Raw genomic sequence first — 23,335 nt, 5'->3', positions numbered from 1 at the left:
ACATCTTTCTGTCCCCTTAGAGCTGGCTGTGTTCACCTTTTTCTCCATTGCTGCATGTCTCTGAAGTATCTTTGGTTGACAAATGAAGAATAGTTAAATTTTACTGTATTTTGGGGGCTCTGAAAAAGCTTTCTGCTGGGAGTTAGGGCCTCTGTGAGGCTTTTCACATAGTTATACAAGTCTTCCCACGACCCCCAAAGCAAAGTAAAATTATTCTTGACTACAGTTGAGGGATAGGTCATTGTAATTAAACCATTTTTAAAAACAGTTGCTGTTAGAAATTCTTCTGTTTGGGGCTGCTGCCCATTTTTGCTTCTTTAGTCTAATCCTAGCTACACATCCCAAGGGCATCTTTCAATGCCAGGACTTCTTCATGTGATACTTCTGTTATTGCCTAAGGTCTTGTTTCAGAAGCCAGAACTAGGCGAAGAGAATCTCTTTGGCAAATTGTATTGTCAGCCTATCATAGACAGCTCTGTGCTGTTTACTTCGTACCCCAAATTTGTAACAAGATCTAAAATTACTTTTTTGCACTTCAATCTATATTGTTGCTTTTGTTTTCCTCCAAAGACCGGTATGTGTCCTGGGGAGACGGGGCTACGTACTATGAATGTTAAAAGCAATCAGTGACTGCCTCGACAGGACTAAGCTATTTAGAAAGTCAAACAGACTGTTTGTGGCCTTTAGATAAAGCTCCAAAGGTCAGGCCATCTCGGCTCAAAGCCTGTCGAAGCAGATAAGGCTGTGCATCCAGGAATGTTATGAATTAGCTGCTGCTCCCACACTTGAACCTTTTGGGGAGCGTTCAGCTAGGGTACATCAGTTTCAATGGCATCTATCCGTAATATGCCCTTATCTGAAATCTACAAGGCTGCTGTGTGGAGGCTCACTTCATACACTTCATACCGTCACAAATCACTGTTGTCTTGATACTGCATCTGGAGCAGATGCAGGTTTCTGATGGGCTTTGCATCAGCCATGGCTGAGCTCTTGGCTCTTGGCCGCTCTGCTCCCAGCCCTCTGGTGGGTCCTGCAACAGGCCAGCCCCTGAAGACTGTTGGCCCCAGCCCCTAGCTGTGTTTGAGTCCCTTTACACTGCCTTTGCAGGGCGAAGGAGCCCCGTAGCAGCTCAATTTGCCTGCCAGGAATCACTGCCTGCCCTGTTCACAGCGATGGCCCTGCTGGCATGCTTCCCTTCCTGTTTTTGCTGTTGAGAAAATGGGTGGACTTCACACCCACACTTAATCCATCTCCTTTGTGAGGAAGCATCGTGACCCTTTTAATTCCACCCAAACACAGTGTTCATGCCCTGGGGTTTGTCCGAATACCACACAAACTTTGAGATAATTATCCAGAAGCTGAGCACCCAAAGCCTCTTACACTGGAAAGAAGGATGGGGTTGCATCAGAGGTTTGTGGATTGGTGAGCATCATCCTTATAAGGACAAAATAACTTAGATTTAGTCTGTTTGGACCTCTCCAGTTGCTGCGAGCAGGGTTTTTTAATCTGTGAAGATTGTAATGAGATTGACAGTATCTAGTGTTGTGGCATCCAGTGTCATACCTTCTTGCTGGAGTTCTTTGGCCAAGGGACCAGTTACTGCAGATGTAGGAAAAGCACCCATCCGTGACATCAGCTATTAATCATTTGGGAATTGCAGAGGGGTCAGTAAAGCAGCAGCTCTGCTGAGCATACCGAGTCGCTGGTGGGATGCTGCTGGTGATGAGGACTGACAAGCACATCCCCACGGCACAGGGCCTGGGAGAGTGGGGAGAGGAGTGGTTGTCACACCTTGTGCTTTCTGCCTGCCCAGCACCAAGTGACTGCTTGCCTCTCTCTCCTCCTTCTTGCAGCTTTAACTTCTCCCAAACCCAACCTGATGGGTCTGCCCAGCACAAGCGTCCCTTCGCCTGGCCTCCCGACCTCTGGATTACCAAATAAGCAGCCGCCGGCCACACTGAGCTCGCTCACCCCGGCACAAGCCACCGCAGCCGTGGCCCCGCAGCAGCCGCCAGCAACGACGCCGCAGCCGCAGCAGACACCCCAGCCACAGCGTAAGGAGAAGGAGAGTGAGAAGGCAAAAGAGAAGGAGAAGGCACCCAAGGGGAAGGCGGAGCCCCTGCCAGGGCCCAAGAAGGAGAAGGGGGAGGCAGCGGTGGGTGCCCTTTCAGCCCCACTACCCACCATGGAGTACGCCGTGGAGCCCACCCAGCTCCAGGCGCTGCAGGCCGCCCTGAATTCAGACCCCACCACCTTGCTAACGAGCCAGTTCCTTCCTTACTTCGTCCCCGGCTTTTCCCCCTACTATGCCCCGCAGATCCCTGGCACCCTGCAGAGCGGGTACCTGCAGCCCATGTACGGGATGGAGGGGCTCTTCCCATACAGCCCAGCGCTGTCACAGGCACTGCTGGGGCTGTCCCCCGGCTCCCTGCTGCAGCAGTACCAGCAATACCAGCAGAGTCTGCAGGAGGCATTGCAGCAGCAGCAGCAGCAGCAGCAACAGCAACGGCAGGTGCAGCAGCAGCAGCAGCAGCAGCAGCAGAAAGTGCAGCAGCCCAAAGGAAGCCAAACCCCCGTCCCCGCGGGGGCTGCCACCCCGGACAAAGACCCTGCCAAAGAACCCCCCAAGCAAGAAGAGCAAAAGAACGCACCCCGCGAGGTGTCCCCCCTCCTGCCCAAACCCCAAGAAGAGCCCGAAGCAGAAGGCAAGGGCGCAGACTCCCTCTGCGACCCCTTCATTGTCCCGAAGGTGCAGTACAAGCTGGTCTGCCGCAAGTGCCAGGCGGGCTTCAGCGACCAGGAGGCGGCCAGCGACCACCTGAAGTCCCTCTGCTTCTTCGGCCAGTCCATGGCGAACCTGCAAGAGATGGTGCTTCACGTGCCCACCGGCAGCAGCCAGGGCAGCGGCTCGTACCAGTGCGTGGCGTGCGAGAGCACGGTGTGTGGGGACGAAGCCCTCAGTCAGCATCTCGAGTCAGCCCCGCACAAACACCGAACAATCACAAGAGCAGCAAGAAACGCCAAAGAGCACCCCAGTCTATTACCTCACTCTGCCTGCCCCCCCGACCCCAGCACCGCATCTACCTCGCAGTCGGCCGCTCACTCAAATGACAGCCCCCCGCCCCCCGGGCCCCCCCGGCGTCCCCCCACGCCGCCAGAAAGCCCTGGCCCCCGGCAGCCCCCCGCGCCCCACCGGGGAAGCCACCGCCGCCGCCTTTCCCTCCTCTCTCCTCATCTTCAACGGTTACCTCAAGTTCATGCAGCACCTCAGGGGTTCAGCCCTCGATGCCAACAGACGACTATTCGGAGGAGTCTGACACGGATCTTAGCCAAAAGTCAGATGGACCGGCGAGCCCGGCGGAGGGGCCCCGGGACCCCGGCTGCCCTAAGGACAGTGGTCTAGCTAGTGTAGGAATGGACACCTTCAGATTGTAAGCTTTGAAGATGAACAATGAAAATGAATTTAAATGAAAAAAAAAAAGTTAATAACAAACCAATTTCAAAAATAGACTAACTGCAATTCCAAAGCTTCTAACCAAAAAAAAGAAAAAAGAAAAAAAGAAAAAGCGTGGGTTGTTTTCCCATATAACGATGCCGGTGGGTTTTACATTTCTTTTTTTCCTTTCCTTTTACTAAAATAAAACTACAAAAAAAAAAAAAAAAAAAAAAAAAAGAAGAAAAAAAAATCTGTTACATTTGTCCTTTCGAAGGTACTGTTGGTCTGGGAGACAAAAGCCTGTGCTGTCTCCTCACTGTCTTCGGAGCTTGAGTCCCTTGTATATTGCCCCTTTTCAACCGCCCCACGTCGATAGCACAGCAGAGGCCGGCACGCACTGTATGGGAAAGCAGCCCACCTTGTTACAGTTTTAAATTTCTTGCTATCTTAGCATTCAGATACCAATGGCTTGCTAAAAGAAAAAAAGAAATGTAATGTCTTTTTATTCTCAGGTCAATCGCTCACACTTTGTTCTGTTTTCAGAATCATTGTTTTATATATATATATAATTTCTTTCGTTTGTTTTGGGGGTTTTTTGTTTCATTTTGTTTTTGTTCCAGAAGAGGATTTTTTTTTCTTTTCCTTTTTATTTTTATTTTTATTTTTCTCTTTCTCTTTTTTGTTGGTTTGTTTGTTCTTGGGGGATCTTGGGGGGGTTTATTGGGGATTTGCTGTTTCTGGGGGGGTTTTTTGTTGTTATTGTTGTTTATTTAAAATGGGCAGAAAGTATTCAAGAGAAAAACAATGTGAACTGCTTTAGCTTTTTTGGGGATCTTAAGGGTAGCTTTTCTGCTGAAGCGAATTTCAAGGGGAAGAGTTAAGCACTCCCACTCTTCAGAGAAAAAACCCACACAAAGAGTGTTGAAGACTCTGAACTTAAAAAATAAGTTTTAAAACAACTGACTTTCTGTATTTATGATAGATATGACCATTTTTGGTGTTGAGTAGATTGTTGCATTGGAAATGAACTGAGCAGTATGGTAGATTTAAAAGAAAAAACCCTTTTGTGTACATTTAGCTTTTGTATGGTCCAGCTGACGGCTTCTCATTTGATGTTGTCTTGTTCATTCCTAGCCAGGTAGATTGCAATCCATTGACTCACCTAAGCTTTTCTCCTCTTTGTACCTTTACTGTCCGTTCCCCCATCCTGTAATCTTCCACTTATGGTCGCTACCTTCATTTCTTAGAGGGTGGTTGCATAATTATTTTATAAAAACTAAAGAAAGAAGTTCAAAGGGTTTTGGGGGGTCAGTAGGATCCCTTGCAGAATATTTTTTGTTGGGGGTTTGAAACTTTTTAAGGCGTATACATACGATTTACCTATGTCTGTTACCCTTGTGCACTTATCTCTTTCTTAATTTCCATTTTTCCTTTTTTTTTCTTCTTCTTCCCTTCTTTTTTTCCTCATTTTGTAAATGCTTCAAAGACTCTGTTCCTGAACTATAAGCATTTGTTTCTGTTTGTGTAATTAGGCTGCACTCTGTTCCTTCTTTTAAGAGAAGTTTTTGTTACTTTTTTTTTTTTTCTCTAAAGAAAATTCATGCTTTAAATAAAATCCAAAGACATACCCTTTCACCACTGGTGCAGAATGAGCAAAAAGGATTCTTTTTACTTGAGAATTTGTTTCTGATTTAAACAAACAAGTCTAAGTTTAAATAAAGAATAAAAAAAGTACCCAGGTTGTTATCTGTGCTTCTTCTGCAAGCAGAGAGACAACTCTTAGCGAAACCCCAGTGCACCAAAAGGCAGGTTTCTCTTTCCAAGTTCCCTCCCGTGGCAGGCACTGGTGTCCCCGTCCCGCTCCATGCCCCACTCGTGGAATGCGCGGACGCGTGCATGCGTCTCGTACGGTCCGGACTTTGAAAGGCAAACTTTGTGCTGCTAAAATGTAGGTTTTGGAGACAAATAGATGCTGTTTCACTCCCGTAGCCAAATGTCAACAGAAACAATCTCCTTTCCCCCATCCCACCCCTCGTTTCCTCCGAAGTGCAAGAGCCTTCTCCCCATCATCTTCATCATCCTCCTGCTTCAAAAAGGAACTTCGAAGACGTGAACGCAGGTTCTTTCCATCGCCTCTGGCTTCTCCTCCCTGTGCTGAAGCCACTCGTCAACCCTGCGAGAGACTGGAGCATTCGAGAGATGAACATGGGGTTCATTTTCTAGCAGGACACTTTTATTTTCATGGAGTTTTGGGTTTAGTTCAATGAATGACTACATCCTGAGCTGTTGTACATATTTCTAACTAGGCTAATGCACAGTGCAAATTCCTTTTTTAATTGTTTTTTTAAGTAGACAGTACTAAAGAGAGTACCATCTAATATTCCTACCAGAACCCAATTGTAGCATAAGGTGTCAAAAATGGAAACAAGTACACAAAAAGAGTTTGCTGTTTTAACAAACTGTTTTCTTTTAACAAAAGTTCTTGTATTTCTCCCTGTGTTTGAGATGAACATTTTTTAAATTCTAAAGTTGTACAGTTTTTGTTTTCCATTATTTTATCTTGTTTGTAATTCTATGAAATCTATATATATATATATTTTTTGCCATTTAACTGTTGTATGTTACTCTATCTGTATCATATAGAAATTTTTTGTTTGTTTTGTTTTTGATTCTGTGTGATCCAAGTTAACAATTTAACACTAGCTTTATCTGTCCAATCCCACAGGGTCTCTTTTGGAAATCCTTTTGTTTTGTCTCATTATGTTTCTTTTTTTTTTTTTTAATTATATTGCTTGGTCATAGTGCAATTTCTCTCTCTTTCTTCTTCCCCCTCCTCCTTCCCACCACTAAAAGGTTTTATAAATTGATTTCCTCGTATTTTTTCTAACTGTTTCTAGAGACACTCGGTGCGAGGTAGCCTCCTCCTCATGCAGTGCTAGGACCCATCCCCCAGCGCTGCTGGCCACCCTGGCCTAAGGTGGGGACCCCCGGCCCTGCTGGGACACCCCTGGCACCGTGCCCTACCACAAGCCTGGCCACCCTGCCTCGGGAGCCCCTGTGCCACCCCAGAGCCCACACATGGCCTTTCCAGCCTGTGTCAGAGCAGGGCTGGGATGGGCGCAAGGAGAATATTCTGAACTTGGCATTGAACAGGTTTCTGGTTTATTCTGAGTAAAAAGCTTTCCTAAGTGGTGAAAATGGCCAAAGTTTCATACAATTGAGAATCAAGAGTAGGGTGTGTTGGGGCTGCCCATGCCTGAGGCAGGCGTTGACACAAGCCAGCACACACGCTGTCCGTGGAAATATATTTTGCTTTAAAAAGAAAACCTAAACTTTCAAATAGAAGCAGAAGTTGGGTTGGTTGGTTGGATGGATGGTTTGGTTGGTTGGTTGGTTGGTTTGTCAGCGCTTAGATACTGCCCACTGTGAACACAAAGCTTTGACTATTTTTTTCACTTTTATTTGGGGGGGAGGGTGAGGTTGGGTAGAACAGAAAGCATTAATGTGGTAAAGAGGGATACAAACAGCCTTTGCAATGTACAAAAAATAGAGCAAGTGAAACCAAAAATGATGTTCTTGGTGTTTTTCTATAATGTAGTCTTGTTAGCTTTTTTTTGTTACTGTAACAATGCTGATCTCAAACTGTACCAAAATACATGGAGATAAACAGAAAACCACGTGGGACTTACTTTCAAAACTTTACAGAATTTGTCACAAAAGACTTTGTTGTCATAGTTGAGTTGACTGTAGATGGTAATTGAATATACTCCTTTGGAAATATTTCATCACGTATGTTTCCTGCTCATTGTGATACATTAAAGACAAAAATGAGCAAAAGCTCTCGTCTCCGATGTCCGCGCTTGTGCGGTGCAGGGTCTATGTTGGGGTGGGTGCGTGCCGTGCCATGCTGTGCCGTGCCACTTGGATCGGCTTGAGCTCCTGCATCCCACAGCTCTTGTGCACCCACCAGCACATGCCAGCACATGCGTCCATGTCCCTCCCCACATGCGGGTTCTTGGGCTGACGCCACGAATTGATGCTGAAGTAGAAGGAATGAGCCAAATGGCGCAATCCATTCATGGCTTTGGGATGCATTGTGTATGAAAAAGACATTACAAGTGCTTTAATTTCACTAAATGATTGTGTGACAATTCTGGGCACGCTGCTGTAATTACTGGTTAAAGGGAAAGCATGATGCCTTGATGGGCTGAGGTCATCTGGAAGCCTGAAAGCCAGAAGTGAACTAAAATCACCATCTGTTTTCTTCTACTGATCAAACCAAAAGGAGATGAAGGTAAGAAAGGTAAGTGGCTGACTCACTGCTCTTCCCTTTGCTTCCAGTGCCTCTTGAGCAAGGAGGAAACCTTGATGAAGTACCAAGTGTTAAATACACAATTCTGCCACCAAAAACTGCCCCTTGCAGCAGAAAACACTTGAAATTCATTAATAAGGAGACCACATCCGAAAGAGAGCCACAGAGGCCACCGTTCATCTCTATTTCATTACAGCAATAAATAAACAACAGAGCAGCCCATTGTAAGCAGGACAGGCAGGCTGCTCAGTACGGGCGGCCTTGGCCATACTGCTGCCTCCCTGACAGTGAGTGGCTTCCTCTTGCTCCCTGGGGAGCAGAGCCTGAGCTCCACAGGGTCATCTGGCCCGAGCAGGGGTCCTGGGGAGGAAATCTTGCAGATGGCAAGAGTATGGAAGCATGCTTTAGTTAATTGGGTTACTCACTGGCAAGCAGGTCAGTTCAGTAACCAGGCTGCTGATGCACCTTCACAAAAAAAGAATACAAAAGCAAGAAAAAAACAGCACTCGGACAGATTCAGGCTCAAAAGAAGCATGACTTCTAAAACAAGGTGGGTCAAGATTGCCAAGCCCCGATGACTCCTGCTGCTGCAGCAGACCCCAACCAAGGCAGCAGGGCCCCGATCCCAGTGCACAGCTCTGAAAGAGACCGTGTACCCTGGTGATGGGAATGATCACACCTGGCTGTGTGCTGCAGCTCAGCACCCCAAAACAGGCCCCATGCCAGGCTGCCCAGTCCTGCCCTGCTCTCCCATCATGACCCTGGATAGTGGGCTCTCGGTTTCCGCTGAGCCATTTGAGTATTTTTTAATGGCAAAAATCCATCCTGAATTTCCTGCAAGTGGATGAGGCTGTGGCAGTAATGGGGTCACCAGCACAACCCTTCCACCGGCATTTGCACTGTGTCACGTTAATGACTTCAGTGTTGTTCACAGATCTTTGTAAGTTTATTATGTAACACTGCTATTTATTCCTGGTTGAATTCCAGTTTAAAACGGCTATGCTTGAGAAAGCACCTCTCCAATGCTCAGAAAGGTGTAAATGGCCTCTGGTAGTTGCATAAGCTGCAAACTAAAAAACTCAGTGATAGCCCATCTGTTCAGAGCTGTGCACCAGTAGAGATTGTGCAAACCTCTAACAGAAAGAGGGGTTTCCATGCTGCGATTCTGGTAAGAGGAGACCAGGAGTGTGATTGACCTTGCATTGACATCACCTAAAAGACAAGAGATTTAGCTCTTCCTAGGCCAAAAAAATACACTTTTGTTATCAAAACAGAGCAGTGATGGGGTGTCTGCTACAGACCTACCTTGCTGATGGATGTGGAGCAGGATTCCCATCTGGAGCATGCCTCTTCCTTCTCATGCAGCCTGTGTGTTGCTGTCCTCGAGGCAGCATGAGCAGGGGCTTTGGGTGGTTCCATCACAGCTGGCATGCAGTGCTATTGGATGCCCAGCATACGCTGGCACCGAAGGAGGAAGCAGTAGGCTTCCCTGTGGAAGCTGTCTCCAACTGGCTTTTCCACAGGGAACCCCACCTGAGTGTACAGTGGAGGTGAGTGGTGCATGAGCCCTGCGTCAGCACACACCAAGGGTGCCATGGGAAACATGGGCAATGGGGGCAGGAGCTAGGCCGTGGTACAAGCCACGTCCCACCAGATGGCAGGGCCCAGCAGCTCTCAGAGGCTACAATGGAGGGTGCCTTCAGGAAGTCATAGAATCATAGAATCACAGAATAGTTAGGGTTGGAAAGGACCTTAAGCTCATCCAGTTCCAGCCCCCCTGCCATGGGCAGGGACACCTCACACCAAACCATGCCTCCCAAGGCTCTGTCCAACCTGGTCTTGAACACTGCCAGGGATGGAGCATTCACAACCTCCCTGGGCAACCCATTCCAGTGCCTCACCACCTTTACAATAAAGAACTTCTTCCTTATATCCAATCTAAACTTCCCCTGTTTAAGTTTTAACCCGTTACCCCTTGTCCTGTCACTACAGTAAATGGTCTCTCCTGCGCCTGCTACTGGTGCACAGCTCTGCAGGACATCACAGCAGCTTGGGCTGCCCATGCCAGGGCTAAGCCATCCTGCTCCTGGGCCCCCTGCAAGCAGCACCGTGTCGTGGCAGCACAGTTGGCTCCAGGGGGGCTGGAGACAGGCACAGCAATGCCACCATCAGCAGACACACAGGTCAGCACTATGGAGGGGCCATTTCTGCACCAGCAGCCATGGTCACTGGCTTCCCTCCCTCACTGCAGCCCAACACCGTGGCCAGTGCTGCCAAATCCCTGCAGGGGTGCAGCATCAGGGACACACTTTCCACGCCAACAGGTGACAGAAGAGCTGCATTTTAAGGGTGCCCAGGGCATGAAGTGCAGATGACCAGGACTAAACCAAGGCCAAAAGAAACCCCAAAACCTTGCCAGCTGCCAACTTCCAGTGAGACTGGTTTTGCAGCACAGGGCAAGCTCCATGGAGCGGCTGGTCCTGCACCCCGCATGGTCATAGCAGCCCATGAAGAGTTTGGGCCAGGCACAGACCCATTCTCCTGATGACAGCAGCAGCCGCAGCCATGTCACTTCTGCAGCCAGGTCCCTGCTGAACTGAGCGTGGTCCCATGTTAACATCTTTGCTAAATGACATCTGAAGTCTGCTAAGAGAGTCGACTTCTCTAATGCAGATGGATGCTCTGAGAAACTGCCACCAGGCTTAGGCTGTGCCAGCAGTGGTGAAGGGTTAAGTCCATCAGCGCTTAAACTACAAATGTGGAGCCCATTCTCTCCTCCAAGCTCGTTAACAATGTACACCTGATGATCTAAAGCACTAGAGAGTCATTTTAATTAACGCTCTGCCAGAGGGGATGTGGTGGAGACACTGATTTCACTCCAATGACTTTCTATTTTGGTATATTGCAGAATTGGTGCATTAGTTCCCCCGGCTAACATGGTAAGCTAATCCAACTACAGCAGTGTGGGCACTGCCTGGCTCCAGTGGCTTCATGCCCCTGCAGCACACAGCTGTCATCCTCATCCCACCATCGCAGCGCAGGTTGCACTGCAGAAGTGACAGACAAAGCCCCACACCACAGGGCCCATCGTCGTACCCAGTGGGGCCAGCGGCCACACATCCACCTGTGCCCAGCATCCTGCCTCGGGGAAGGCACCAGCGTGAGCTGCAGTGACACAGCTCCGGGTCTCCTGCAGCCTCTGCTGTGATGGAAGAGAGACTTCATGCTGCACCCCAGAGAAAAGAGAGCGGTACCTATAAATGGTATTGTGCTGTTGGTTAGATGGTAGCATGATGTTACTTAATTAATGTTTTAATACCCTAGGCATCTTCTGTGCCATATAATTCATATTGATTCTGCTGTGAGCATGTTCAGTTAAAAAGACTCTCTTTCCTAAGCAAACTTTCAATTATATTGAATTGTCACAGCGAAAAAGGGCCTTTTCTCAGCATGGGGGAGGGTATTCTCTGCCAAACCACTGCTGGCCAGGCCGAGCACAGACCTGTCCTCAACTGCGAGCTGTGGACCCCTGGCTGCCTGCAGCACATCACAGGGATGAGGGGCCTCAGGTCACTGGGGCTTTGCTGCTCCTGGCCAGCCCACTGGGAGCTGAGCAGGGACTGAAGGATGGGCTGGATCTACATGGGTTGAAGTCATGCCTTTGGGGATCACTGCTGTTTTCTGAACGTTTGCTAGTTTGGTCTCCATGTCCTGTTTTGCAGGGCTTTGCACACGTGGGCCATCTGGGCTTCCTGGAGACCTGCATCCCCCCTTTCCCATAGGATTCCAGAAGCCCCATCTGATGCACTCCAGAAGTGATGGGTCTCTGCTGAAAACAGGCCAGTGGGGATAAACCCTGCCATGCCGAGTCATGGGGTGGTTCCTGGCACCTCCTGATGCTATGGTGCTGAACACACCAGGGCTTGCAGGGAGGTGAAAGCCAAATCAGAACTGACACAAAATTATTAGCAGGGCAGAAACAAGGAAAAGGCCCCCTTCCTCCCATAATCAGGTTAATGTGTGCATGGAATGCTAAGTGTTTTCGCAAAGCAGCACCTTTTCTTTCTAAAGCAGAAATTCAGTTTCCATTAAATGGAGCTGTATCCCTCCAGCTTCAGCAGTGCCTCTGAGCAGCAAAAGGGGTGAGGGACAAGGACATGGGCTGTGACCAGCCTCCCAGTGTGTGCCATTGTCCTGATGTGCCCTGTGCAGCTGGAGAGGGCCCCCTGCGTGCCCACGGCAAGGGAGGGCCCAGGGGACAGATCCCTTCTGCCAGGGCACCCCTGGCTCCAGCATGGTCACGTATCTCAACAGCATCAAGGGGATGCAGGGAGTCAGTGATGCCCCACACAGGAGCGAGTCCATGCATTAGGGGCCTTACCTCATTCTTGCAGGGCTTTGTGGAGCTGGGACTCAGCTCCAGGCATCCAGGCAGCTTCTAGAAGGAAGCCTGCAAAGCCCCAGCTGTTCATGGGACCCTGTCACAGCAAATGGGGCCAAGCAGCCAGGAAATGTACCATGGATCCAGTGCCCTCAACAGCACTGTGCACAGAAGCACCGGCCCCCAGCACACCTCCAAGGTGGGGGTGAGTGTTTTCTCTGCACCCTCGATGGTAGCAGCAAAGGCGGTGGCTGTGTGCATCTTGTTGCCTCTCGCCACCTCCCGCTGCAGTGTCCCAGGGACAGCTCCATAGCAGCAGGTTCCAGACCTGCTGTGCTGGCCAGGAGCACTGTCCCTGCAGTGCAGGAGCATGGCCATGCACACGGCTGGATGGCACAACCATCACAGCCCAGCCTTGCTGGGGACCTGCACATCCCTCTCCTGTGCTGGCTGCCTCCCTGGCCAGCTCTGCTTCTTTGGGCTCCTGCTTTCCAACGGCACCAAGAACAAGGTCTTGGGGAAGGAGCGCAGGGAGGTGCTGGCAAAATTTGTAAGGACATGTTTGCTTCCAGCAACAGAATACCTTGGCATCCTAGAAGGATAACACGTGCCTGCGAGCAGAGGGCCATGGTGCGTCAACTCAGCCACGTGCATCGCAGCAGCAGGCAGCTGCCAGCTTTGTCACCAGCCTCTGCCACAGTGCCACAGCCTCATGCCATCCCTCAAGCCTAGCCCTGCTGAGCCTGTTGTGCCCAGGATGGGGGCACATGAAGGCTTCTCCCTGCACAGGCTCCTCTATGAGGAAGGCTTTATTAAAGATCTCTGTCTTTTTTTTTTTTTTAATAATGAGGCAAAGATAAAAATTCTGTATTTTCATTACTCCCTATTTTCACAGCCCGCTGAACAAAAACACAAAGCGCTTCTCTTGCTGCCCCTTGCTCCCTGGCCCTGCCTCTTTCTCCCATGGAGTTCAATTAAAGAAAGGCGAAAATTGAAGCTGTTGTACGCAAGGCGATTGCAACATGCATATTTGATTTTTATGATGGATCTAAATTGCTGAATAAGGCCATGGAACAAAGGGAGACTGCGGCTTCCTGCCCATCACAGCCAGCCAGCCACTGCAGAACAAAAGCGGCAGCCATTAGGGGCTCAGCAGGGAGACACATTATATAAATGACTTTGTTTCTCTGCCTGTTCCCCCCCACGGGGTGCTCTGGACAGGGTTGGGGGCGCCTGATTTGCACATCCTGGGGAGAGCTGGGTCTGGGGCACAGCCGCTGTAGTCGCAATGTGGAGAGAGCCAAGCTGGCCCAGCACAGGTCCCGTGGCCACACCAGGACTGCCAGGTACGGGACACATCCTGCCAGGGCTGAGCAGTGCCACGGGGATGGAGGGCATGGACCCATCAGCAGCTGCAGCCCTCCCTGGTGCCTCAGCATGAGGACAAGGATCTGCCTTCTCTTTCCTCTGGTGCCATGCGCAAATGGGGAACAAAGAGGTGCAGGGCTGTACCCTCCTGCCCCACCTGCACAGCTGTGGGTGCCTGGGTGCTGGTGCTGGACAACGGCAGGTCCCTGGGTGCCAGTGTTGGGCCACACAGCGCTGCAGGAACTGTGGCCTCCATGGTCCCTGGGTTAACTAGGGATGCAGGAGGCCTGTGCCAGCGGCTGAGCCTTCATCAGACCGTGATGGCCCTGTCACCACAGGGACACCCTCAGGTGTTTGGTGACACGTCCCTTACCAGTGCATTTGGCAGCCCAGGCTGCTTTGTGGCAAGTGTCACTGGCTGGATGTCCCTTAGTAGGTCAGAGGGAGCTGCCTAAGCCAAGTGTTGGTGCAGCACCACCACGCTGAGAGGACACATGGCCAGCACGAGGCAAGATGCCTTGAGGTCCCACAGACATCGGTGCAGTGCGTGCCAGGTGATAGGGCTTACACCCAGCCAGGGAGCTGATGCTCTGATCTCCCGCTCGGAGAAACCACCTTTTATGTTTAGTAAGAGACATTCATTAGGGAAGCTTCAGGCAGAAGATCTGCGATTCCTCAGTCTGCAGGGGAAGGTGCTTGACAAGGACAGGATCTGGTTAGGATCAGACTGGGTCGGGGAACAGGTTTCCTCGAAGCCAGCAAGGGGAAGAGCTGGGTTCATGCCAGCAATGCTACAGGACTACATGCAGCTCTGCATGGGCAGTGTCTCTGCACGGATGGGCGCTGTGTCCCAGCCTGACGTGCGTGGTGATCTGGAGACAAACCTCCACAACACACCCGAGTGATGGGCATCTCCATGGAACAGCCGTGTCCCCAGCACAGCCCCCGGTAGCCCATGGCCTGCAATGCTGTGAGGACACAACAGGACGCAAGGATGCCCATCCTGCCTGTCCCAGCTCCAATGTGACACATGGGATGCCCTGGGAGGATCCCAGCCACAGCCTGTGTGTCACGGCCACCAGCCTCTGAAACACTTAAGCTAAGGTGGACACAAGGGGTGCTGCAAATGTCTCCCCAGGTCCTGCGGGCACAGCAGAGGCTGCCCATGCCACACTGGTGGCCAGGGTCTTCAGTCTTCACTGTCCTGCTGCAGGGGAAGGGCTTGGGGCTGGCCCGCACTGCGCCCTGTTTCACTATGTGAGCTTCTCTGGCTGTGCTGTGGGGTGCTGGAGGGCTGCTTGAACTCAACAACTCCTGGTGCAGATGTGACATACCGACGGAGAAAAGAAAACAACCAGACAGACTGAAAACACGCTTTCCTTCTCTAATGCATCCCCCAGGTCCTCTGCCCGCCATCTCCCCCTCTGTGCTGCACCAGGGAATTGCATGCTCCAGAAACAGCGTCCTAATGGATTTCCCTTACCCCACTCCTGTGCTTTTGAGGGTGGGAGAGAAGGGCGGCAATGCCACCATGGAGCTGCTGCAGGGCGGAGGGCAGCGGAAGCCCTCCACAGCCGCGGTCCTGCCCTGCCCAGCACCGCTCTCCGCTGGCTGCTGCAGGCGGTTGCGGGTGGAAGGGGTCGTGCCTCGGTTGTGCTGGGGGAGCGTTGGCAGCACCTGCAGCAGGGAGGAAGGGCAGCCGGCGAGGCTGTCGCAGGTCGCACCCTGGGCTGGCTGGGAGGTCACTGCCCAGGGGCAGACCCTCGGCTGCGGCTGCAGGAAGGGCTGCGCAGAGCCTGGGAGCGGCCTGGGAGCCAGAGGGGACGGGGTTAGCTCTGTGAAGTTTCACTTGCATGACCTTTTTTGCTGTTGGCAGCATCTTCCCCACTGCCGCTTCCAGCACTGGGTCAGGTTGTGCTTCCCCTGCTAAGGAGCTAAACTGAGATGCTGTGTGTAAGAAATGGGAAGTGACAAGATATGACCGAAGCATTGGAAATCAATCCAAACTAAATGTGCTTCTTAACTGTAAGTGAACAGTTGAAAACAATCCTCTTTTATAGCCATGGAGATAAATACTCTGTTTTTATTAGGAAAAAATTGCTTTGGACTGAATAAAGTCGTTTGATTAACAAGTCAAAGCAGATGGTTTATTGATGTTTCAGAAAGGAGTTTACAAGGTCTAGTGAAAAAAGAGACCCAGCTCTGAATTAACAAATTACCCTGGTATATGGGACATTGACAGTTCACTGCTAATAGATTTATGGGCTACTGCTGGGTGTTTCGTCCCCATTTGGTTTATTATGATAAAATATTGGGGCAGGGTAACCTATAGCCTCATTGCAATATACTGTATCGACCCCTGACCCTGAGAACCTGACAGCAAACCTATATATTAGATTCTTAATTTGTCTTAATCTAACAGAATCGGCTTCCGTGCTGTAATTATTTTCCAAAGGCAATGGTCTGAGCATGGGAGTGTGTGTGAGATGCCCGTGAAGGTGGATCACTTTGTCCATTGCACTGGACATACAGTTAAACTGCTGAAGACTTAGGAGATCACAGTAGGAACGATGCAGGAGCATCAATGTCCCGTGAAGCAGGACATGGCATTGAGAAAGAGTAAAATTCCCAGGTGCTGTAAATTACTCTCATAAAAAAAATATACCGTGAGGCCCCAGCAGCATCTGAAAGTATGCACAGTTCTTGACTGGAAATGCAGGGAAATGGTGCAACAGAGCCTTTCCTTTTTCTGGAGGTTATTGCAATCGCTTTGCACCCCATGCTCAGGGCCACAGCAGTGTCCTGCAGGCAGCAGAGGGACTGGTGGCTGATACAGGCAGCTCTGGATCCACGGTACCTGAGTCTTCATGTCTGATATTCCAGGATTAAAATGCAGTAATTGCATGGTTCTGTATGAGAGTAGCAGTGCTAATGCTAACAGTTTAGGTACGTGGACTGTCATCTTTCATACTTTGGGGCTAACACTCTGGCTGTAATTATAGGCCAGTCCTGGCGCTCAGAGCTGTTGAATCAAGCTGGATGCAAATCCAGGAGTGCTCACTCCTGTGCCTACACCCAGGTAACAACTACTGACTCCTGAGAACACATTCAGCCTTTAAACACCCTCAGCCCAGGGTAACATGCAATTAGTTGCACGTCATGTCCATCCCCACTCCAGGCAGGCTGTGCCTGCTGCTCTGCCATGGCGCGGTGCTAGGCCCTGCCAGTCAGAGTGTCAGTGAGGAGAAAAGGGAAGACAGTCTCCGAATTCCCCTCCATTTGCTGAAGCAATTAGTTCTGAGGACTTCCTGTGAACCCTTTCCTTCCTCCTCTTCTCTGATACCTGTGTTAGTTTGTTGCCTGACTTCTGCTGCCAGCATGCGTTTACCTGAGCTGCCCTCTGCAATGGCAGCTCAGTGAGAGGAGACAATTAGGAGATGCTACAGCCTGGGACTTGTAATTTTTTGTGCCCAGACAGGGTAGTCGTGGTGCCTGGATCCCAGATCAGAGACACCATGTGAGAGCAGCCTTGGGTCATGCCTGTTCCCTCGCGCTGTGCCGGCCAAGCTTTGTCCTGTGCCCCACAGGGCCTGGGGGAGCAGCAGGGCTGAGGGCGCTTTACAAGGGCCCAGCAGAGAGAACCAGGGCGGATGCTCCAGAGTTGGGGGCTGTGTTCCTTCCCACCTACCCCCAGCCCTGCTAAGCAATAGCTGCACGCACCCAAAGATGACATGGTGATGAATGGGGGACAAATGTGCTTTTTATTGCTTCCACCACACACATGCGCTTTCTCTCTCTTGTTTTGTAAGGGACTGTTGGACTGCTGGATACAGGAATTCGTATGATTTGTTCTGCAGCCATTTCTCCTTTCTCTCCTGTAATAGGATCTGCAGAAATAATTTGAAGGTAATTTAGTGTCTTCTTTGCCTTTCTCCCCACACTTCCTATGAGTTCACCAGGTACCCTCTAGATGAACTAATCCTACTGTAAAATATTATTTCTAGGCCTTATTCATCCAATTTATTAACTGTCTGCAGCTTTATTTACCAGGTTCTGGATTAACTCTGAGACCAGTTACTATTCAGAGCTGCTGCTTGCTTCATTGCTGTCTTTCATTCTGTTTATCTTTTCTTAGTAAAGGAGGTTCTGAGACATATACAAACTCTCCTGAGGTTTAGCAGATATCCCAGGAAATCACAGGGCTGTATTTCATCTTCTGTAGTAATTAGTTACTGCCTCACACCTTATGAGAATCACAGCAAACTTTCTTCTACATGCCACTGCTCTCCAGGAAGCAGAATTTTAATATTTTAGTAGCTGACATTACAATTTTCAATCTCACTCCAAATGCAGGGGGTGGAGTTGCTCTGATTTACATAAGTTGAGATCTGCCCCCAAGCACCCACCTGTAATTGTGGCTAGCTCTGATATCACAGATGACCCTGTATGATGGGTTTGGTGCTGTCAGACTAGATCTTGGTGGAGGAGCTGTAGTGATGATGTATGAACCAGCTGGGGAAGGCAGCAGCATTTCTCCATCCCTTACAAAGGTGCCTGCAATGTTCTAGGGGCTTTTTGAGTGCTCAGGAAAGCTGAGAGCCCAGCTGAGGACAAACAGGTAAGTGACTAGAAGAAGAAAATGGTGTGGAGTACTTCAAAATAAAAATGAGCTAGTTCACTGTATGTAGCATGGTAGAAGTGGACCTGTGAGACAGAGTGAAGCAGGATGGAGCAGTGGCATACGATTCAGTTTGGAAGTTACCAGAGGTGCCCTCCCCGTGCTTGCATGAGGGCCCTGCAGCCCTGTCCATGGCCAGGGGATGGCTGTGTATTACACTGGCTGTAGCTGGAGTGCTTCCCCATCCCCACTGGTGCTCTGAGTACCTTGGAGTGAAACTGCTGGCTGAGAAAGAAGCCACTGAACCTGCAGTGCAGAGATGTGATTGCTGGGGACCAAAGCCAATCAAGCTGAGGTCCAGAGATGGGCGTTTGAGGATGCTGAGCTATACCAGAAATGATGAGAATGCCACGCTTTGGCCCTGAGGTGTAATCAGACTCGCATGGGTCTGGCATAGGTCTGGGACCTTGCTCTTCAGGGCAGTGTGTGCACAGGGCTGCCCGTCCTGAACACACGCATATCCAGCTTTGCAGTGTCCCAGTGGCACTAAAAGCACAGCATCAGCATGAGCACTTGAGTTTTAAATAGGCAGTTCAGTGCAGTTCAGGCCGTTCATGTGAGTACCCTGCCTCAGCTCACACAAAGCAGCCACTGGCTGATCATAGAACAGTTAGGGTTAGAAATGACCTTAAGATCATCTAGTTCCAACCCCCCTGCCATGGGCAGGGACACCTCACACTAAACCATCTCACGAAGGCTTCGTCCAACCTGGCCTTGAACACTGCCAGGGATGGAGCATTGACAACCTCCCTGGGCAACCCATTCCAGTGCCTCACTGCCTGATCAAGCCAGAGGATCACTTTAGCTGTACAATCAATATATTCTTAAGAAAACACTGGAGACTTTTAAAAGTCATTATAAACACATGCTCTGAATTCACACCATCTTCGTGGGGTCTTACAGCCATAGTGGCTATTCCTTCCTTTGTGTTAGCCCTGCTTCACTCCTGGCAGCCCACTTGCTTGCAAGTATGACAGTTCGCTGCCCTGTGCAGCATTTCTTAGCATATTGCCACCCCCACAACTCAGTGGAAGCCTGACCCATGACAGGGGGCCTACATGCCACCAGAACATGCCACCGCAAGTCACACCAGGAACAAATATAATGCATTATACAAATAGTATATTGTCAGAAACAAAGCATTTCTGTTAGTAAGGGGTTTGTTGGTTTCTTTTACTATTTTTATTTTTTTCCCCTTCATTTTTTTACTCTCAGAGAGTGGCACCACTAAAACAAAAGGGCTGGTGGTGTTGGCATTAAAGTAGTTAACGTGGTAGTCTAATTCTAGGTTCCTGAACGCAGTACCCCATCCTCGCTATTATTCTGTTCTTTTACTTCACCAGTTGTATATTGTCTAATTGTGATTTACTGCATATTTTTCACATAAGTTACTTTAATGGACTCTTTGTCTGGCCTACATTGCATGGTAGAGAGTGCTACGAGGTGTCATATGAATAAGGTTATAGGAAAAATTGAAAAGACTACGAACTATTGTATGAGCTGAGGAATAGCTTGTGTTGTAATGATGCTGACATGCAAGGGGCAGAGTTAAGGGCTGTGTGTAACAGTCTTGACTTCATAGTATTTCTCATCTTGAGTGTAACTGCAACCCTCATGTTTTTGTAATGGATTGTTTTCTAATGGAATTTGAGGGAAATCTGTTCAAAATGAAAAACATTAAGATTCTGGAGCACTACAGATGGGGCTGGGGGAGAGGTGCTCAAAGCATGGTCCATCCTGAGCTGGCTTAAGCTCTGTCTGTCCTGTGCGAATGAGTCGAATGCTCACTTGTCTCTGCCAGCGTGTAGCCAGCTCTTCTGACACTGTGCAAGGCAAGTACAGTCCCTGCTATGGACCCACCATGCGAGAACCATACCGTGTCGGTTTGTACATCTTGCACCCGTAGTGGCGAGAGAAGGCATATGCAGTGTGTGCAGGGAGGAATGGGCCTGGTAGGCAGCATGGCAGCTGCCAGGATTTTCTCTGCTACCCCTCCAGTGCTCACAGTAAGGTCCCTGTTGTCACCTCACCAGAGGTGACCACCATGGCCAGAGGTGCCATGGTGGCTGCTGAGCCTTCTAGCTGGACTCGATCATGTTGTAATACATGTGTCTCCTTCAGCACTAGGAGCAAGAGGAGCTGTTTGAGAGCTCAGGCCTAAGAAGCATTCACATCATACACCTTGGGTACAGTCCTGGGAGTGTCCAAAGTGGGTCCTGCCTCTAACCTGGACAGACAGTGCTGATGATGGGGCTTGGTATGCTTTTCATTGCCTGTCAGCACCTCTTCTGCCCTGCTTGAGGTCAGATTTGTTAGTCTCCACACCTTCAAGCTTTTTATGCCTCAGTGAGAGAACGGTATGGCAGTGGAGTCGTGCCCTTCAGGGAAAACAGCCAGCATCGTGTGTCTGGCTCTTGCCAGCACATGGAGATGTGTCACGGGCTCGCAGGCTCACTGCGGTTATCACAGGCTCCTCCAGAAGGGTGACTGTCTGAGGTGCAGCTCCCACTGACAACCTGTTGGATGGCTCTCTCCAGCAAGGAGAGTTTTGATGCATTGTCCTGGCATCCTGCCACTTCTCCGTGGTCAGGGTCTATTTTATTAACATTGCCAAGACTGTAGCTCTAGGAGGATGAGAATGGAAGTCTTCTCTCAATTCATTGACTGGAGAAAATCACTTACTAAGAAGCAATTTCAGCTCCAGGCCTGGCTTGAGTCCAACCTATGATGGGTCTTAGTCTATTACTCACAATAAAATAAACCAGGAGTTGGCCTCTGGCGGGCTTCCTTACACCCTTGCTTGGACACATCAGACTCTGGTTTGACATCGGGCACAACAGAAGAGGGCACACCCATGGTGCATTTCTGCAGACTTGGTTGAATTACTGTGTCCTTGAAGGAGAAAGAAAAGGATCTTCCTTGGCCAAGGCATTAGCTACATCAGCTAGAAGCAGATGTCCCTGACTCCCTTAATCAGCTTAGTAGAGACAGTCTGAATTTCATACACTCATGAACAGCAAATCACAGCCAAATTACATACAGGCGTGTTTTGCTCTTCAGGTGAGTCTCCAATCTGCCTCATTTCAGATCTTTGACCCTTGCCCATTTCAGCTGAAAAAATATCAGGAAGAAAAAGGTCTAAATATTTTTCAAGGTAGGAAAGTTTTTGGTTAGGAAACTGAAAGTTACGAACAATGGGGGAAAGAGTTGTAGTGGAAATTATTATGAAATATGATTGTAATGATCAGTGCCCAGCATTGGCCATAATTGTGTCTAATCCCCACAGTACTGTTCTTGCTTTCTTGCTGTTTCACTGCATTTCACACATTAAAATAACATCCTATTCTGAAAGAAGAATGGGGAGTGGACCTCCATTCCCAATACCATACCATAATGTTACCCCATTCATGTCACCTTGTATTTGATCAATATACTTGGACACAGGAACGTTTTACATTTGAGCTCCTTTCTATTTTTCATGTGATGGTCCACTGAACTTTTGTTTGGCCTTATGATGAGCTATCTTCTGTAGTAGAAACTGCCTCATTATTTCATTGCATCTTGTATGCCCGAGGCCAATAGGATTAGTGAAGGATTACTATGCATGCGTGCATGGCTTATAAAGCTGCATTGATTACAAAGTCAAAAAATGGTACTAAATTTTTATTACAAAAATATTTTGCTTCATTCCTCTTCAAGCAGAAGACAAAGTTCCAAGCATTCTCGTGCTTTGCAGTCACAGATCAGTTCAAAAGAAGGAAAAGTAAACTTCCATTGCTATTTCTCTTTACCAAGATCACAGCCCGGTGCTTTTGGCTCAGTTTCCCAGACCTGTGAGCAGTCCCCTAGAGCAGCAACACTCCATCCTGCTGACAAGCAGCTATGCCTGGAAAGAACTGCAGCTCCAGTGTCACTATTTATGCCTTCAGGATTTCAGGCAACCTGATTCATTCCCTGTTTCACCGTCAGCAGTGCTGGGACAGCCTGGCAGTTCCTTGCCTCCTGTGATTTAGCATTTCTCTGTAATTTTTTAACTTTTGCCTTCAGCAATTGGATTTTCTCTGCGAACATGAACGAAGGTCTGAAGCTGGCTGCTGTTGGTACTGGGAGAGCCAACTAGCCTCGGCTTCTCCTGCGTTTTGGATGCTTTCCCCTCCCTAGAGTTAGTGTATGGCCTAGAGGCAGCAGTACTTCCTCCAGCTGCTTGCCACAGACGTCAATCAGGTGCTGCCTGGGAGCTCTGGCCCGTGTGCAGCTCCGATGCGAGGCGGTTCGGTTCGGTGCGGGCCAGGAGCGTCCGCCCGCTCGCTGCGGAACCGCGGCCGTCAGACAGCGGAGGGCAGTGGCGCCCGTCCCCATGGCAACAAGACGCTCGCCCGCCTCCAGCGAGCTTGGCTGGAAGCCCCGCCTCCTTTCCTCTGCTGTCCAATCATCGACAAGCAAGGGAGGAAGGCTGAGTTTCTGTTGGGCAACGCTTACGTTAATCAATGCCTTGGGGCCCAGAGGGCTCATGAGGCCTCCCGAGGCGGGAAGACCGTCCCCGCCTTTGGCGAGTGTTGATTGGCCAGCTGGGGCCCCGGGGGTGCGCTCTTGTCTCTCCAGCCTCAGGATTGGACGGGGGTTCGGTCAATATAAGGCGGGGCGGGAGGAAGGCTCATGGAGTTCTTTCGAGAGCGGGAGCTGCTTGTCCTTCCCCCTTCCCCTGCCCTACCCTACCCTCCGCTCAGCACTCGTGCAGCCTAGGTAAGGGCGGGCAGACGAGCTACCGCTCTGACCTGCCCTCTCGGGTTCCCCTCCTCAGGGCAGGCAGGAGGAAGGCAGAGCTCCCCGCTCGGATTCGTGCTGCACGGACGAGCTCTGCTCCACCCTGCCCGGTGCCGGCCGCGCTGTTCCTTCAGGGTTCTGTGTGGCCGTCATAGGGAAGGTGATGGCGCTGCGCCCACCTCGGCAGGCGAAGGAAACCTCTGTGCTGCCAGGCACCTGTAAAAACATAGCACTTGACAAGCTGTGTGGGAGGTTAATGCTCGGGAGGCTTCCATCTAGCCAGGAAGCTTCCCGAGCTGTTCGTAGGCAAGAGTGGTTTTAGCAACTGGGTGCGAAGCTCTTTGGCCAGGTAGCTGCGCTGCAGAGATAATGGGAACTACGGTTTGGTCTGTTTCT

The 23,335-nt window shown here is 49.9% G+C and overlaps 1 protein-coding gene and 1 long non-coding RNA gene across 2 annotated transcripts in view; one reads left to right on the top strand and one right to left on the bottom strand.

The window, feature by feature from the left end:
- ZFHX3 (zinc finger homeobox 3) overlaps positions 1-4,019 on the top strand; it is a 153,615-nt gene extending 149,596 nt beyond the window's left edge. Inside the window, 2 exon segments of the mRNA XM_057399909.1 lie at positions 1,854-3,125; positions 3,128-4,019. Of these exon segments, the coding sequence (XP_057255892.1) occupies positions 1,854-3,125; positions 3,128-3,435 (1,580 nt within the window). The 3' untranslated portion in view covers positions 3,436-4,019.
- A 13,216-nt stretch (positions 4,020-17,235) lies between these two features.
- Positions 17,236-18,384, bottom strand: LOC130594170 (uncharacterized). The gene is made up of 2 exons (XR_008970994.1): positions 17,741-18,384; positions 17,236-17,384 (listed from the first exon to the last, which is right to left on the bottom strand). It is a non-coding gene; the product is annotated as an uncharacterized LOC130594170 (long non-coding RNA).
- Positions 18,385-23,335: the final 4,951 nt, after the last annotated feature.

This window comes from Pezoporus wallicus, unplaced genomic scaffold, assembly GCF_028554395.1.
Source record: "Pezoporus wallicus isolate ANWC-B61680 ecotype Strahan unplaced genomic scaffold, APGP_CSIRO_Pwel_v1 contig_448, whole genome shotgun sequence".
NCBI lineage: Eukaryota > Metazoa > Chordata > Aves > Psittaciformes > Psittacidae > Pezoporus > Pezoporus wallicus.
The sequence above is the reverse complement of the archived record's forward strand: the minus strand, read 5'-3'. Positions and strand labels throughout refer to the sequence as shown.